Source organism: Oncorhynchus mykiss, chromosome 3 (genome assembly GCF_013265735.2).
Source record: "Oncorhynchus mykiss isolate Arlee chromosome 3, USDA_OmykA_1.1, whole genome shotgun sequence".
Taxonomy (NCBI): domain Eukaryota; kingdom Metazoa; phylum Chordata; class Actinopteri; order Salmoniformes; family Salmonidae; genus Oncorhynchus; species Oncorhynchus mykiss.
Window position 1 is genome coordinate 23,890,860 of NC_048567.1, and position 18,016 is coordinate 23,908,875.

Here is an 18,016-nt window from a genome sequence, read left to right on the forward strand (position 1 = left end):
TGAATTGGGGCCCTTGTGTCTGAATTCCAGGTGCTTAAATAACCATGATGCTTTGTGTTCCCCTTATCTGGCCTGATGCTGGCCACTGAGTGGTGCTAAAACCCCATGATTAAAGATTCTCAAGTCTCATCCATTACTTACCAAACATATTTTAATTTGTATTAATTATACAAAGGTGCTGGGTCAACGTTTCTAGGGAAATCTTTTTTGTGGAACTCCTACTGATTGGATTTTATAAGAAGGGAAATACATGTAGTTATAGGTGACAATTACTAATTCATCTAGGCGATGTGTAGAAGTATGGCATATGCTGCAGATACAGTAGCCTATATCTAAATAGATTCCAAATTATCTCTGTATTATGTAACTATCGTATTTTACTAAAAGTGTCTAAATATCTATTACTCCGGAGTTGCTGTGAGCGCTCTTCGTTAGTGTCTCAGATGGTAGCCACCGTGAAAGACACTGACACTACCATTAAGATGAAACCATCCATTAAGCCATTTTTTCCTTCCATGGGCATTGATGCATCTTCTGACATTCAAGTCAATTAACCCTCCTTGGATGCGCACACAGCAGAACTGCTTTGCTGATTCATCGCTTTCTGGGCGTACAAGTGACTATTGACAGGTATTGATTGGGCAACATTACAATAACCCATCTCTACCATTATTGGCTTCTTGATGTGGACCTAAAACGTGTTTAACACTACTGCCCGATTAAAACAAAATGGCTGTGTTTAGCAAAAAAAATACATATTCAGGCTGGAACATGTTTTCCAGTTGCTCACGTTAGGTCTAAGAACATACAAAAACATAGCCTGCACATTACAGGGGTATATTGTACATGTACGTGATTGAATAGGATTAGTCCTTCAACACACTGCTGCGAGCATAAAGAGCAACAGGTATCAAATTACGCGTTTATGGTGGACTTACTCTGAAAGTGCGCTTCCATACCCTTACATACATCACGAAAGCCTACATTTCTTTTTCGCGCCCCATTCCTCACACCCACCGTTCTTTTTGTTTTTGAGGTGGAGCCTGATACCCCGATTCTTCAGTGGACTGTCGGCAAGACGGGTTGCATGATTGAGGCCAATAGTCAGTCGCATAGATCAATACATTATACCAATACGAAAGCTGATTGCCTATTGTGGAAATAATAAAGTGAGAACTCATTCTATTATTAAATCCTTGGAAATCGGGCACATTGAGGACGTGGAATGATGAATTATATCATATTGGCGACCGTTTTTTCCATGGTTTTCGCCGAAAAGTCACCTCGGCTGAAATTCATTGTAAAAGGTATGTGTTAATTTAGCTATTTGCGTTTAGGGTGGTCAGATACGCATTGTCTGTGTATTAGGCTATATGCGAGGATCTTGTTTTTTCCTCCATGGAAATAGTTAGATTAACAATGAACACTAGACTGTAGTCTACTTGAAAATAATAGTAGTGGATCACTTTCCTCATCGCGCGTTTATACATGCATGACGTCATGCATGATTCAAGGTAGACAATAATGTAAAATGTTCCTCAAAACAAGCTATACCTACAAAAATAGAAATGTAGCCTTATAATGATACTAGGCTATATTAAATTGACAGAATGTTTGGCATTGTGCCAATGAGAATGGATCTCAGAGAAACGCAAAAAATGTGATGAGACAGAAAACACTTTGGACTTGGTATAATTGTATAATTTAAATAGCCGATTTGTCACATTATTTATGTGTCCCAGTTCTCAACTAAATTAAATGAAATACGCAATTTGTATTAGATTACATGGAAGAAAGTAAACACTGTATTAGATTAAATGGAAGAAATGAAGCACTGTGTATTAGATTATATTAAGCTTCATGTGGGCTAATTTAGGCCCATTGGCCTATTCCATTGTAATGAAAGGGACAGAAGTGTTGTTTGGAACAGGTTTATGGCAGCGGGAACGGTAGAATTATTCAGAACCAATTGTGTTTTACAGGAAACTATCTTAATTAAGATAGCCTATTATTACTATTTAGGTGTTGATTATTCGGGTAGCCATTTCCTATACAATAGTGACCCACTCCTACGAAGACATCTAATCTTGAATTCAGAGCGCACCTCAGCATGCCAATGCAGAGGCTGTGTGTTAAAGGCCCAGTGCAGTCAAACGTGTTTTTCCTGTGTTTTACATATATTTCCACAATATGATGTTGGAATAATACTGTGAAATTGTAAAAAGGTTTATAATGCCCCTTTAGTGTAAGACCTGTTTAAAAAAGGCCGCCTTAAATTTCTGCCTGTTTTGGTGGGATGGAATTTTAGCCTGCCTGGCTAATTCGGCTGCATTGGACCTTTAAGTGTTTTGAAGGTTTTGTACGTTTTTTGCGTTTCGGTTACTGATAACTCATGTGTGAGGTTCAACCTAGGGCAGTGGGTAGACGTTTGTCAGTTGTCATGGAAACGCAGTCCTGGTGCTGTTTACCAATCAGACAGCTGTTATTTGTGATACAATGTCCGGATATTTCTTCTGCTCTGCACCTCATTCCCTCTTCAAGACAGAATATAAGGCTAAATGATACGTGCTAATTGAAAATAGTGCTCAGGAGCTCTGGGTGTAATATCATTAAGTTTACTCAAAGACACAATGTCAGTGAACGTATTACAAAAACACTACATTACAGTTTAAACCCATCCTTATGGTGAATACTTTGGTCGCGCTGCAGAACTGCAATGCAGGTGCACGAGCTGACGCGTTGATGGTACTGCAGTAGCTGAGGCTTGTTGAGGATAGAGCAGCAGCATTAGCTCCAGGACCTCATTAACACACGCGAACACAAGCGCGCGTAAACACGCACACACACACACACATCCACACACACACACACACACACACACACACACACACACACACACACACACACACACACACACACACACACACACACACACACACACACACACACACACACACACACCCACTCACACACACATCCACCCAGCCCAATTAACATTTATGGGAATTCCGCGCAGCAAACTAACAATTATATTTTCAAACTCACGCCCTCACACCTTGCACAGTGGTATAATATATTCACAATCAATCGAAACAGGGCTATCAAGTTAAGATGCACCGACGCTGTAGTCATTACAGGTGTAAAGGACTGTATTCTTCTTGGCAGATCAGCAGCCAAATACAGATACAGAAACAATGTGGCCTATTTGTTTGACATATCAATCAAACGAATGTTATACAATAGGCCTACCAACCCTATAAAGGGATGTCATATTAACGACATTCAGTCCTAGTGTACCCGATAGAGACAGAGACATGTCAAAACAGAAAGATAAAATCGATGAAGGCATTACGGTCTTCTCACCGTGGAGGTTTAAATGAGTGGTGACCGAAGCCTAGTTCAGCACCTTGGACAGCGCCATTTACCGCTCTTTTTTGTCGGCCAATTGTGAAACTAGTGGTCTACTTTCCTGAACCGTCGAGAACGTCAGTCTGCCACTGAATTGGTAGACACACTAGTGTCGTATTTGCATGTGCCTGTAGGAATAGGAGTCCCGAGGGTAAATTGTCCTTAACCATGGCAACCAATTCAATTTCAGTACAGACTCTTTCTCTCTCTCTGAACTGTACAGCTTCAGCCTCATCATGTAAAACTAAAATGACTTGGGTCAAAAGGTAGACTACTGGAATTTTTTTTTGGACCATTACATGACCACACCACAGAGCTCAATTAATACATTCTGGTTAAATCAAATTAATGAACTGAAAATAATGGCCAATTACATGTTTAATTGACTCAACTTGAAACCCCCAAGACACTGATATACTAGTATATCATATAATGACATTGTAGCAACACCTTCTCATAATCTACTTTGATATGGCCCACAGAGCCGGCCAGGTATCACTTCTCCAAACCGGAGAACTACATGTCAGTGTACCACCAGGAGGGCACCAACGTGCTGTACGTGGGGGGCCAGACAGTGATCTACGTGCTGACGTTCACTGAAAGGGGGGTCCGCAACCTGCAGGTGAGTTGCTGGTAACCAACGAGATGAACAGAGATACTCGGTGGTGGTGACACAGTAACCCAGTAAAGGCACAGGAGACTGGCTTAAAGAGGAGGCAGCAGCTGTCGACCTAGTTCAACAGCCTCCGTCGCACGAGATGGGTCATGCATGCATTTATAGAGCAGATCTCATCTCTGTCCAATCGGAAGGAAGTGATTATATAGTGTGGACTTATGAGGTCAACATATAATAAAGATAATACACTGAGCTAATAATGTCAACGTTGACTCGACGAACATGAGCAGAAAGTAGCCTATCATTTGTCTTTTGTGACTATTCTGATTGTCTGTGTCCTATAGTTACGCATAGTTGATCAAATATTAGAGACAGTAAAATAATCCTCCCTTTGTTAGTTTATGGTACAGGACAAGACTTTTGTCATTTTCAATCAGCACTGAATTTGATTGCAGTTGTTTGCATATTTGAAAAGGCCTAATATTTGCATACGAGTTATGGATAAATTGTATGACATATTGGAATGTATCTTATATTATTACAGATCCCTGTGGTAACTGATGAAAACGCAAAGGCAGCTTGCATCGCCAAATCAGACCCACCAAAGGTAGGTGGTCACCGTCATCATCATCATCATCCTCATCATTATCCTCATAATTAATCATTGTCATCATTATCATCATCATTACAATGAGGTAAGTTTGTTGCTACTGTACGATTCTGAATAAAACAGACACATAACATCAACATGATATCATCCCCAGTAGAAACTGTCCCAAAGGTTAAAGGTTGGGACAGGGGAGCGGTACAATGCTGTATTTGGTATTCAGGCACAAACTCCATCTGGAAGTTTCTCTTGAGATAACAGTCCAGCTCCTGTACTTTCTGAATAAGTGATGCAATGCATATGAAGTTATGCAGACAATGCATTCCCTCAGTACTGCAGAGGTAATTCTTGCGCTATCTGCCAAATTAGGGAAAATGGATCAGTTCCAATATTCTCTCTCTCTCTCTCTCTCTCTCTCTCTCTCTCTCTCTCTCTCTCTCATCCCTCTCTCTCTCTGCTACAGTTGGAGTGCGACAATTTCATCACAGTCATCCAGAAAGTCAATGACACTTTTGTGGTATGCGGGACAAATGCAGGAACCCCCAAATGCTGGCTGCTGGTAAGATGACATGATGATGAATAGAATAGCTATTGTCTTCAACATGTGTTTAGTGTTCTCACAATGGTCACACTTTCATCAACTCCTGTATCACTTTTATAAAAGTTGTTAATAGTGTTCAATAAAAAACTTTAATTTGTATCTCTATTTGTACTGTATACAAGGTGGTAAGAGCATTCAGGATATGGCTTGTGAGGTTGTGATGTAATTTCCTCTCCATAGGTAAATGACACTGTGTTGACTGACGCCCCCACCAATGGACAGATGGCACCAGCCTCTGACATCTCCCCTCCCTACCCCTCCCAGAGGTCCGTCAGTCTGTCTGCAGGTACGATGCGAGGACAGACAGACACTCCATCCAAACATCCATAGAAACTCTGCTATTGGCACAATACTAAACCCATCCCTCACCCCTATTCCTACATCCTTGTTAACTCCTCTCTGTGGATCTGAAAGGATAGGATAAGTATCAGCATTTTGGTGGAGAGCTCCATCCAGCCATTATGTTCATAATTATAAAAACCAAACAAATCCTCAACATTGGCTTTGGTATGGGATAGGAGATCTGTTTAAAATGGTACCATAGTACTACAGATGGTTCACGACATGTAGCGAAGCTGTAACTCACAGTATTATCGAAATCATGGCAAGGTTACTTTGTATAGCAGGTTCTGTGATATCGCAGACCAGGCTGGACTGGAGTGATGAACCAATGAGCCATTTGCTAGAGTGGTGCAGCATTCTGATAATGTTCGGTTCTCATTGAACCATTAATGTCATGATTCCAAATGACCTCCCTTATTGCTATGGAGACAGTGCCCTAAGTTGGGTAATTGTAATACGGTTATGGGAAGATGTTGGTTGATGCAGTCAGCTGTCTTCTGTTGATTTCTTTTGTATCTCTCCCTCTACCTTCTGTTTGTCTCTCTCTCCCTCTCTCCTCTTTATCTCTCTCTCTATCTTTACCCCCCCCCCCCTCTCTTTCGCTCTCAGATGGGAATCTATACTCTGCTCTGTCAGCAGTGGGGCGTCACCCTGGCTCTATCCGCCGGACCTACGGCACTCAGAAGCTCCTGAAGACTGAGACCAAGTGGCTGCAGAGTGAGTGGGATGAGAGCAACATGGGACTATATTGGTGTAGGAGAGCTGCATGAGGCACTGGAGTGGATGAGCATGGAAATAGCAAGTCTATATTATCTAGTATCTTGTAACTGTAACATGTTGCATGCAGAAATGTAATCACTATGAATTCTTCCATTTTAAAGATCATAAGTTAAATTCACAATTGTGATAAAACATTGTATGACTCCCTGTATGATGAACTGGAAGTCTTTATTAGTCTATGAAGCTTCCAAGCAAACCCTTTTATCACAATGTATTTTTTAAATACACCTTTATCTCTGTAGACACTAGATGGCCCTGCTAGAATGAAATGCATCAGGAGTTTGAAAAGGACCCAAATAGTTACAACCAGTGACTGAGTTGGCCTGGTGCTCACTGGCCTCAAATGTTTTATTGCCTGATTGAGTATTAGCGCTTATAGAATTGTGGCACCTATTTCAGTCCACTTCAAGCACTGGTGGAAGCCCTTTCTCTCTCCTGCTGCAGGTCCCCAGTTTGGTGGAGCAGCAGTAATACCAGCCTCTCAAAAACACAAGGAGGAGATCTACTTCTTCTTCAGTGAGATCAATAAGACGGCCATGGTGGATGAGGAGCCCTACAGGTCGCGCATCGGCCGAATCTGCATGGTAACCACAACAACATCACCGTATATCAGCTGTATTACTACGTTATTGCATATTAAAGCTGAGCTCCGCGAAAGTAGAAACAGTACCACTGGTCACCCCAGGCACATTAGTTATTGTTATTGTTTTTTATTTTTTTAAACAGAGGAGATGAGCATCCAGCCTCGTGGTAAAAAGGACACGTATTACATACTCCAATCTTCTATCGCATGTGCAATGATGTCAGAGGGGGAAAAAACTGGGTTTGTTGTTTGAAGTAACATCTGTGTTGTTGTAATATCGCGAACGAACCTGGCAGTTTCACCGCTAAGGATTCCAGCTTTAATGTTATGGTGTACTGTTGTATACTGTGTGTCCGTCTCCAGGTGGACGAGGGGGGTATAAAGAACCTGCTGGCGGACTCGTGGACTACCTTCCTGAAGGCCAGGGTGATGTGTGGTGCGGGTAGCACCCCCCAGCAGTACAACAACATCAGACAGGCGTTTGTGCTGTCTGAAATGGCCCAGGAGAAGAGGACCGGGGTCATGTACGGCCTGTTTGCCAACGCCTGGTGAGTAGACACCTTACACCTTCAACACCCTTCAACCCATATGGCTGCTTAAGACTGTGTCATGCTTAGAATGCAGGAGAGGAATGAGCTGCACAAACAACATAATCAGAGGAAAGGAGGATTATGCACAGTACATCCAAATGGGGCACAGGAGCTGGATAGACATGTACAGCAATGAAAACTTGGGAGCAGCAACAGGTTTCAGTGAGGAAAATACATGATTGTATTTGAAAGGGGTATGCCTAGTCAGTTGTACAACTGAATGCATTCAACTGAATTGTATCTTCCGCATTTAACCCAACCCCTCTGAATCAGAAGTAGGCTCTGCTCTGTGGAGGCAGTCAATTACTTTTGAGATTGAATGCTTTTGTTAGCATATTTGAGCAGCCTTAAATATTTTAAGTCCATTTAGGGAGTCATAGTAACATGATTCTACACCGCTATCAGTCAGTGATTGAGTTGCTAACGACATTCTGATTCACATTAAGTTTGAATGAAGTAAGAAGAAGGAAGGAAGGCTTTTAAGTGTTGCATTGTTTGGTTGACCAGGGACACAACAGTGATATGTGCTTACTCCATCGAGGACATTGACCAGGCCTTCGCCACGTCCAAACTGAAGGGCTACAGCAGTCCTCTGATTGGACATCGCCCTGGCACAGTAAGACAACCACTGAATCAGTTAAATTAACTTTATTTTAATTAATGTTTTGTAGTGCCAATCAAAGTCATTTTGCAAAGGCCAATTGCATAAGCTCATGCATGTGAGTCCTCAATTTTGGGGAAGTGGAAGACTTGTGTTTCTATTTTGGAACAGTTGCAGATGACTGACACTGGTTGTGAAATTATTGTGCAAGGCAAAGCCACAGCCAAAGTCTGTCTCCCTTCCTGATTACATCACTTTCATTACATCACTTCCTGTCCCAGTGTGCCTTCAAGAACTCCACGGCAGCCCACAACCCTAAGATCCTGGGGGTGATCAGGGACCACCCGGAGATCGAGGACGTGATTCGTCCGGTCGGGGGTGCTCCGCTGAACCTGCCCACCGATGATCACTTCACACACACTGTCGCTGCCATGGTGCTGGCAGTCAACGACGAGCACTATACTGTGCTGTACCTGGGAACAGGTGTGTGTGTGTGTTTTTGGCTGTCAAACTGTATCTCATGTACAGATGTTTGGTGTAACCTATTTAAAAGTGATCTTTTAGAAGATGTAGTCTCCTTGACAAAGTAAATAAAAAAAGTTGTTTGATCAACACAGGCATGAGTTGGGACTTATTATAAGAGTGCATATTTTTGGCATGAATCCCAGATAAATTAACTGAATTTAAAAAAAACAAAGTAGCTACAGCCTAATGGACTGATAAAGAAGTCAGTCGCTACCACAGGGAAAGTAGTGATAGAGCTGTGAACAGAGCCATGGGTCTCTGAGGTGGCCTAATAAGAAATTAGAGCAGTTAAGTCTTCTGTGGGAAGTAATAGCCTCTCAATGTGGGGAGGAGATAAGAGAGGACAAGCTGTAGGACAGGCCTGCATCCTCTCCGTAAGTCACCCACTGATGAATTGACCAGTAGAGGAAAAAGGCAGCATGTGCTATTATAAACCTGGGGCCATATACAATCAAAAATAGTCACTGGGTTTCCCGGGATACATAAAAAACAATAGGGCTCGACCATGGTGTCTCTCTCTCCTCTGATAATGTTCTCTCTCTCTTTCTGGTGATAGAACAGGGCTCGACCATGGTGTCTCTCTCTCCTCTGATAATGTTCTCTCTCTCTTTCTGGTGATAGAACAGGGCTCGACCATGGTGTCTCTCTCTCCTCTGATAATGTTCTCTCTCTCTTTCTGGTGATAGAACAGGGCTCGACCATGGTGTCTCTCTCTCCTCTGATAATGTTCTCTCTCTCTTTCTGGTGATAGAACAGGGGAAAGTGCTCAAGGTTCTGCACACTATCGAGGATGCCTTTATCATATCCCAGTACTCCCTCTTCCATAACGAGGGTCCTGTTCTAAGCATGGCCATCGACTCTAAGAAGGTACTGTGAGACCATCGCCGAACACTCCTTAGCAGCTAGCACTAATATCCGTAGATTAATTTGTTTATGATATAGCTGCAGTCCAATCCTTTTAAACAATGCACTTCTAGTGATAGCCACTGTATGTCTCTTCCTGTCTCTCGTGTATTGCTCCCTGCCTTCTCCCCCAGGGCCACCTTTATGTGGGCACGGCAATGGAGGTCCAGCGCATACCATTGGCTGACTGCGGTCGCTATGGAGACAGTTGCCGGGAGTGCATTCTGTCTCGGGATCCCTATTGTGGTTGGGACGCAGCCAGGAGGAGGTGCACACCCATCCCAGCTGGATACAACATCAGCACTGGGTATGAGATGTGATGATGTCACTCCTGGAATACAGTTCAGATACCTATGGAAAACATGCAGTGTATCAAAAAATGACAGTCAATACCAGCCATAACTTATCATTTCTCACAGAGTGTCGAGGTTCCAACTACTATTCTAGGTTTTATGATAATTGTTTAATTTACATAAAATGGTTGATCGTTCAAAATGGTACATGCTAATTTGATGTTCCTTCAATAATTTGTTTCATACTGTAGGGCACTCACTCAGAGTCTGGACCACTCCAATGCCTCTATCTGTGGTGAAGCTGCTGGTGAGTGCCACTCCGCCTCCTCTCTGACTCTCTATCTTCATTAACTGAAATATGGAACTTTTTTCCAGAGTTTAACTCAGAAGATGATATCATATAATTGAGCGGAGGCTCAAACCCATTGGGTGGTTTAATATCAAAGTTTGCCCTCACTTCAAAGCCCAATAGCTTCAGCCATATTAACCTCTAATAATCCAAACAAATTCTCCCCGCTGATGGGATATGTACTGTACTGTCTTTGTTATCAAGCTCTTTTTTCCATTACTTCTCTTGGTCGCAGTCTCAGTGCAGCTGTCATGTATATCCATCCGTTCACTGTTTCCTTTCTTCCACTCCTGGAACACTGAGATTTAATCCTAGGGAGTAGAGGATGAAAGGTGATGCAATATCATATTTAAAGGTATTCTATTTTAATCTGTTATTTTAGCTGATATATTCCAGAGAATTAAGTTTCAGGCCACAGAATAAAATAGAACACTATTTAATGCATCTCTGTGTCAGTTTGTACACGTTAGTCTGGTTTTAGGTTTACTGGGCTTTGAGTCACAATTGTCCTAGTAACTGAGAGCAAAGTTATCATTTACAACAACCTGTATATTTTTTCACAAATAAACTCAGCAAAAAAATAAACGTCCTCTCACTGTCAACTGCGTTTATTTTCAGCAAACTTAAAGTGTAAATATTTGTATGAACATAAAAAGTTTCAACAACTGAGACATAAACTGAACAAGTTTCACAGACATGTGACTAACAGAAGTGGAATAATGTGTCCCTGAACAAAGGGGGGTCAAAATCTAAAGTAACAGTCAGTATCTGGTGTGGCTGCTGTGAGATGTTACCCCACTCTTCCACCAAGGCACCTGAAAGTTCCCTGACATTTCTAGGGGGAATGGCCCTAGCCCTCACCCTCCGATCCAACAGGTCCCAGACATGCTCAATGAGATTGAGATCCGGACTCTTCGCTGGCCATGGCAGGAACTGGCCATGGCAGGACACTGACATTCCTGTCTTGCAGGAAATCACGCACAGAACGAGCAGTATGGCTGGTGGCATTGTCATGCTGGAGGGTCATGTCAGGATGAGCCTGCAGGAAGGGTACCACATGTCTTCCCTGTGATGCACAGTGTTGAGGTTGCCTGCAATGACAACAAGCTCAGTCCAATGATGCTGTGACACACGGCCCCAGACCATGACGGACCCTCCACCTCCAAATCGATCCCGCTCCAGAGTACAGGCCTCGGTGTAACGCTCATTCCTTCGACGATAAACGCGAATCCGACCATCACCCCTGGTGAGACAAAACCACAACTTGTCAGTGAAGAGCACTTTTTGCCAGTCCTGTCTGGTCCAGCGACGGTGGGTTTGTGCCCATAGGCGACGTTGTTGCCGGTGATGTCAGGTGAGGACCTGCCTTACAACAGGCCTACAAGCCTCAATCCAGCCTCTTTCAACCTATTGCGGACAGTCTGAGCACTGATGGAGGGATTGTGCGTTCCTGGTGTAACTCGGGCAGTTGTTGTTACCATCCTGTACCTGTCCCGCAGGTGTGATGTTCGGATGTACCAATCCTGTGCAGGTGTTGTCCGACCTGTCTCCCTGTAGCGCTTAAGAGTTTAAACCCTTTACAACAGGGTCCTGAAAAAGGGATGTTTCTTTTTTGCTGAGTTGATGAGTGTGGCCTCTCCCCCACACATTTCTCACATAATGAAGTAGTCCTACCAATCGTGTCCTGCCATTCCCATTTTGAACTCACCTATGATTGTTACCGTAGATACGTAAACAATCCATAGGTATGAAACCATAGGCTACTCTCTAGTCTAGGCAGCCCATAAGTAAGTATTTCATTTGGGTGAGATCAATGTTAACCAGGCTGTGCCCTCTGAACCCCCACAGCACTGAAGACCCATAGGACAAACCCCAAACAGGTGGTGATTGACTCGGACGGCCCCGTCAACCTCCCCTGCCCCGTGCACTCCTTTCACGCCACCTACCGCTGGGAGAAGGACAACTGTATCCAGCACTACCCCTGCTTCATCATTGGAGACTCCTGTGTGCTGGAACCCACCCCTGGCCTGCCCCTTAAGCAGGGGGTGTTCCGCTGCATGGCCACGGAGAACGGCTACAAGGTGGAGGTGGTCTCCTACAGGCTGGTGATCAACAGTGGGCCTCTGCCTGCCTCCTTGGCCTCCACCCTGGGGCCCTCCCTCCTTCTTGCTGCAGCCACCCTCTGGCTCCTGTAACCATTGCAAATGCTAAAGCTAACCCCTTAGCCTCTAAGGCCCTCTCTCTGACAGACAGGAGAGGAGGGGCCACCATACCCAGGTTAGGTTCGCAGAGCATTGATATTAATGGTCGGGTAATGCGATCAGTGTTGCCCGCAGAGACTGTTTTCAGAAAAAGTGTTTTTAAATTTATTTTCCGTTGTTCAGAAAATGCCTGAAAATAAGCCAAGCCATTTATTTTTAAATAATATATGGGCCTACCATACTAACTAATACTGTACTGTTTAAACAAAAAAATACCTAAAACAAACTCAAAATACATAACATTTAAACTTAATTAATACATTAACATCAATATGGGTTTTATGGAAAGACAAACTATATTACCATGTCTTATTCTGAATTTTAAATACAGATTCAAACCACAAGATATGCTTTGCGAACCTTGCCTGTCCACCCAAGAGATGACATCTCATGAGTTGTGTTAAATACAATACCAAGCCAATTTCTCTTTATGGTTTCTCAACTTATTTTGAAACTTGATTGTGCTACTTTGTGAATATTTGAAGCTTGAATACTGCTCTAACATCTAAACATCCTGTTGAATGTCATAAGTATAGGCTAGTAATTAGAAAATGTCTGGTATTGAGTAAAAACAAAAAAAGCCTTAACAATTCTGGGACATACCCCCTAAGCACAATTTGCTGTGAAAGCATAACTGCTCAATTGTGTTGACTTGGATCTGTGAATGAGGTGGCCAAGTCTTACTTTGATGCTGGGAGGAAGTGTCATCATTTTGACAAGAAGTCATCTTTTTGACAGGAAGTAGGTAGAAGAGCGTGAGCTCATCTTCGAACATCACTGTGTCTCGGCAAGTCCTCTGTAGTAAAAGGCAGTTTTTGCATAATTTTAATGGACAGTATCAGACATTCATATTATGCTACTTCATTTTCAATAAACGTAAGTTCAGTAAACATCATTCAGTGGCAGGTGAGGCCAAATTAGAATTGAGTAGATGACATGTAGAGTTAGTTGCATTTTGTAGTTTGCTAAATATGAGAAAAAGCTTGTGATTATATGAGTACCGTGTGTTAAGTATTTTATTGCTCCGCAAATGCTGATTTCCACCATTGCTGCCTATGAAAGTTATTCTTGACGGTTCAAGGTTTTATACTGTACGGAAGTCATGAGAGGACATATGAATAAAATAAAATCAATCCTTGTTATGTCGAGATAACAACTTATTTATCTCATGATCACGACATAACAAACATTTTGCCGAGGTCACAAGATTAACTCTATGAATAGGAGTAGACGCATTGATGATAGATTGACAGCATGGCTGAGGCGGTAGAGCGCATATGTTTTGATCGATTGCTACACTAAGGGATGGTACATTTCATGCTAACATATCAGTCATTATCAGTTTATAAATTAGAATGTTAGCCAGCTAAATGTCCCTTACCTTGAACAAAGAGCTCTTGGGGCATCTAAGCCGTCATGGGGCATTTGAGTCTTGAACGATGCCTGACAGGCTGGCCTGTCTCTGAGGCTGTATGCCACTCCCAAGACCACAGGCAATCGCATGCAAGCAACAATGCAGCTAACTTGGCTAGTCTTGTGAGTGCGCAAGCTATCTAGCTAGTTAGCTAGGTAGTCTTACTAGATAGCTAGCTAGCTTGTTATATATGCTGGTTGTTAGCTTGCATAACTGATATGTGTATAATTGTAAGGGGCACTTCATGTTTTATGGATAATATTACAATTTACAGAGTGGGTGAGCACAATTCCTGACAGGCTAATAAGATTACATTTTATCCTCAGACATTGATCAGATTCAATTGCAGTCTCAGAGGCTGATGAAATCAGGATTCCACCTTGTAGGTTGTTTCATAGGTAATGCTCCTTGCAAATCTGCCTGCAAAGAGATTTACCTATGAAATAACCTACAGGGCAGCATCCTGATTTATCAGCCTCTGAGGCTGAAATTTAATCTGATCAGCCTGTCAGAAATGCGGCTCACCCACTGCAAATGTAAATATTATTCACAATAAATGAAGTGTCCCTTATAATTTATACACATATCAGTTATGCAAGCTAACCACCAGCATAGATAACAAGCTAGCTTGCTAGCTAGAAAGCTCACAAGTAGAGCTGTGTTGTTTCTTGCATATGATTTAATATGGTCTTGGGGGTGGCGGGCACCCTGGGAGACTGTGTCGCCTGTCAGGCATCGTTCCGTGCTTAAATGCCCCACACAGCCACAGGGCTCCTTGGTGAAGTGGTTATCGGGCATCTGAAGAAGAAATGAATGGGTGATAAGTTGTACTTTTGATTATCTTGTGATCTCGACAAAACAACTTTTGTTATGAGAAAAATATGTCTTGATCTCGACACAACGAGATAACTATTTTTTTAATTCATATGTCCTCTCTGGATTTCCATAATACTGTGGATGTACAATGATGTTACTCATTGACTGCTTTAACTAACCTATTCTCAATGGGAAAATCCAGTGCACAATACTCAAAGGGGTTATTTTCATACTTGTATCTGTATGCTGTAACAAAAGGCTTGACATAATTTGATAGGATCATTTTGTGAAGTAGAACACTTTGAGCAGCCACCATACTCTGGGGAGAAAGACTGAAATTGATTGACATTTCTGGAAGATATGGAACAAAATTCCTCTTTAAGCAATAGATGTTTTTTATTTTAGCACCTGACCTCACATAACAATAGTGTATGCTTTATTGGAGGCAGAGAATGTTTTCTGGGAGGGAGTGGTTTACTCAAAGCAAATGTTGAATGTAACATATTAATATGAACGTAGTTGCAACAAAGTGCAGGTCTATTGTCCCCATGTATTGATTGTTTTATCTCAGTGCTGAAGCACCACCTTATAACCACTACTGTGTTTTGAACTGTGCCACTGAGCTTTGTAGGCGAATTTTGAAATGGCAAAAAAAAACTGTCGCCTGAAAATATTGGTCGAAAACAGTCGACATAATGCTGTTCTTAGAACAGTTTTAGCCATAGTTCTGCAGGTTCTATCTTTCTCTCTGGGGGTGGCTGTAAGTTTGTTGTCTCGAGGTCTCGGAAGGATCTGCTTGCTGCATTGCACTGATGCGGGTTATTGACTGTGCCAAACATAAGCTGTGTTGAGCCGCCTCATCCGCCGCCTGCCGCTTCTCACTCACTTAGCACTTTGAGTAATTGGTTTCCCAAATCTCTTTCTCAAACTCACACACATTCTTATATATGTCACAAATACACACAGGCATGTAGGTGCGCGCACACACACACACACACACACACACACCTCTTGTTTACCAATCACCCACTTCAATCTCATTCTCTTTACTCCAGTATTTACTGTTGCTTATCTGTTTCATTGTATTTTGAGCATGAAGCTGGTGTGTCTCTGAAAACAGTGAACAGGAGCCACTCACTCATACGCTAGCCAACACTAATTAGGCAACTGAACCTGTATCGCTCACTGCAGAGACATACAAGCTCTTTTACCAAGACAGATGGCCTAGTGTCAGTGGGTATTGTTAAAAACGGTCAGTGAATCGTGGCTGTGCAGAGTTGATTGTATTTGGCCTTTCATGGATTTCCAAGGGGCAGCAGTGATATGGGAGTTTGTTTTCTCTGGAGCACTTTATTTAATGACCACCTTCATAGCCGGGAGTCCCCGCTTTGACGTGGACATAAACAGTGGATATATCGCATGCGAGTGATTATCATTATCCTCGAAAGATTTAAACTGGTTTGTTGTGTTCAATTACCCGTTAGATAAATAATGCCAGCAGAGAAATAGAGTGAAGTGAATTGTATTGTCTTTAAATCCTTTCTCTGGTGCTTTGGACAGTGTTGATTGCATTCTGTGTCTTAGTACATTTGTATTGGGAATCAGCTTACCAAACTCGATTGAAGAGGAGATTGTATTGGTATCATGCTCGTTAATGCCTCACCATAACCATTTTTTTTAAGGACAGATGTCTGTCTATATGAAGTGTTAATACATGTCCATGTAACAGATCTGTAACTCCATATGTTTCCCTTTACTGAACATGTACAGTGAAAATCAATAAAGTAATCAACTACAGTATTTGATTTTTTATTAACTTTTATTTTTTCCAGGGTACGACATTTTATTTTTCACACACTGGAAGAAAATGGTCTATCATTGGTCTTTCTTTCATTTGCTTGTGTGTCTGAAGAGAGAGCGAGAAGAGGGGCCGAGGGAGGGATGTGGACAAGCATCTCAAAAGAGGAGAGAGGGAGAGAGAGCGATACACACGTAACTGTATAATACATGGGCAAAGAGCATGGCACCGTTTGCGGCACAGTGGAAAGTTGGGTTACTTTAAATTGTAGCAGATTGTGTTAGATTCATGCTGGAGAACCACAAAATGGTTGAATTCTACATTGAGTAAATTATGTTAAATGTTGCACCATCTACTGGTGTAGAATTGTATGACAGTTCAGTGTCAATGCAGCACACGTGATCTTCATAAGAGTCAAATAAAATAAAAACATCACTTAAACCATGAAACAGACAGGTGAACCCTATTTATGCTGGTGATGAACCCTATTTATACTGGTGAATGCCTATTCAAGGACATACTCCATTGTCAGAGAAGTGATGTTGCTTAACACAAAAGGGACTATTTATTTTTGCCAACTCACTGCCAGCTTATTTTCTGCCTATCACTTCCTGATTTTTCCCCCAAAGGAAACTTGGCGTGACAGGGTGATGAATCACTTATGATTAATAACAAGATCTAACAAGACAGCTTGCATTTGTCATGGGTTGTCATTCACTTTTGAACAACCACCAACAAACTGAGGCAACCATAATGAAGAACATATTTATTTCCCCCTCTCTCTTTTCTATTAAAGTTTCTACCCATTTGCCATGAAGTTAGTTTCCTATTTGTAATGAAGAGAAACAACTAATCTTATTCAATAACAGACAGACTTACTGATCGACTGCCAGAGATAGCCACACAAAGCTAAATCAAAACCCCTGCTACATACAACCATACAGCATATTAATCATCCATTTTATTAGGTTCTAGCTTTCCTCTGTGCAAAGACAACCACAATACAATTATATCTAATGACACGACTCACTAAATCAATTTAATTGCCAGAGAGGTTTTAACTATAAATGTTGAAGGTTCTGACCTAGCATTTTGTCTTTATGTGTTAGAATACCCAGGGTGGAATAACAACAGAGACAAAGCTCTTTCAATGTACTATTGCACAAGATGGCCCCATATCTTATTTTCCCCACAGTCACCTCAAAAGACATTGTGTGACATTAAAGGTTACAAACCCCGGCAGCAGCGCTTGACTTGGACAGAAGTAGGTGGCGGTACTCATTTTGGGTGCAGGCACCTTTAATATTTAGGTGCAGGAGCGCTACAATACTTGGAGCTAATATTCTATAAGAGGCGCAGGAGCTCAAGCAGTAGAACATTTGAGGTACCGGTACTCAGCTCCTGCCCAAGTCAAGCACTGCCCTGCAGAAAAGGGAATGTCTTCATCCACCACATTCCACATTCCTGAGCGCGTAACAGAGCAATGAAGGAAATACGACTTAAAGGGCTGGACTTCTTCCTTCATTTCT

At 42.2% G+C, this 18,016-nt stretch overlaps 1 protein-coding gene across 1 annotated transcript; it reads left to right on the top strand.

Annotated features, from left to right (window-relative positions):
• Nucleotides 1-1,025: 1,025 nt before the first annotated feature.
• LOC110514755 (semaphorin-7A) lies at nucleotides 1,026-16,486 on the top strand. Its single transcript, XM_021593980.2, has 14 exons — nucleotides 1,026-1,307; nucleotides 3,891-4,030; nucleotides 4,569-4,631; nucleotides 5,095-5,190; nucleotides 5,413-5,518; nucleotides 6,184-6,291; nucleotides 6,799-6,938; nucleotides 7,301-7,485; nucleotides 8,035-8,143; nucleotides 8,410-8,611; nucleotides 9,405-9,520; nucleotides 9,691-9,863; nucleotides 10,101-10,156; nucleotides 12,047-16,486. Exons 1-14 carry the CDS (start codon nucleotides 1,226-1,228, stop codon nucleotides 12,391-12,393), a joined length of 1,923 nt encoding a protein of 640 aa, XP_021449655.1. The 5' UTR covers nucleotides 1,026-1,225; the 3' UTR covers nucleotides 12,394-16,486.
• The last annotated feature ends 1,530 nt before the right edge of the window (nucleotides 16,487-18,016 follow it).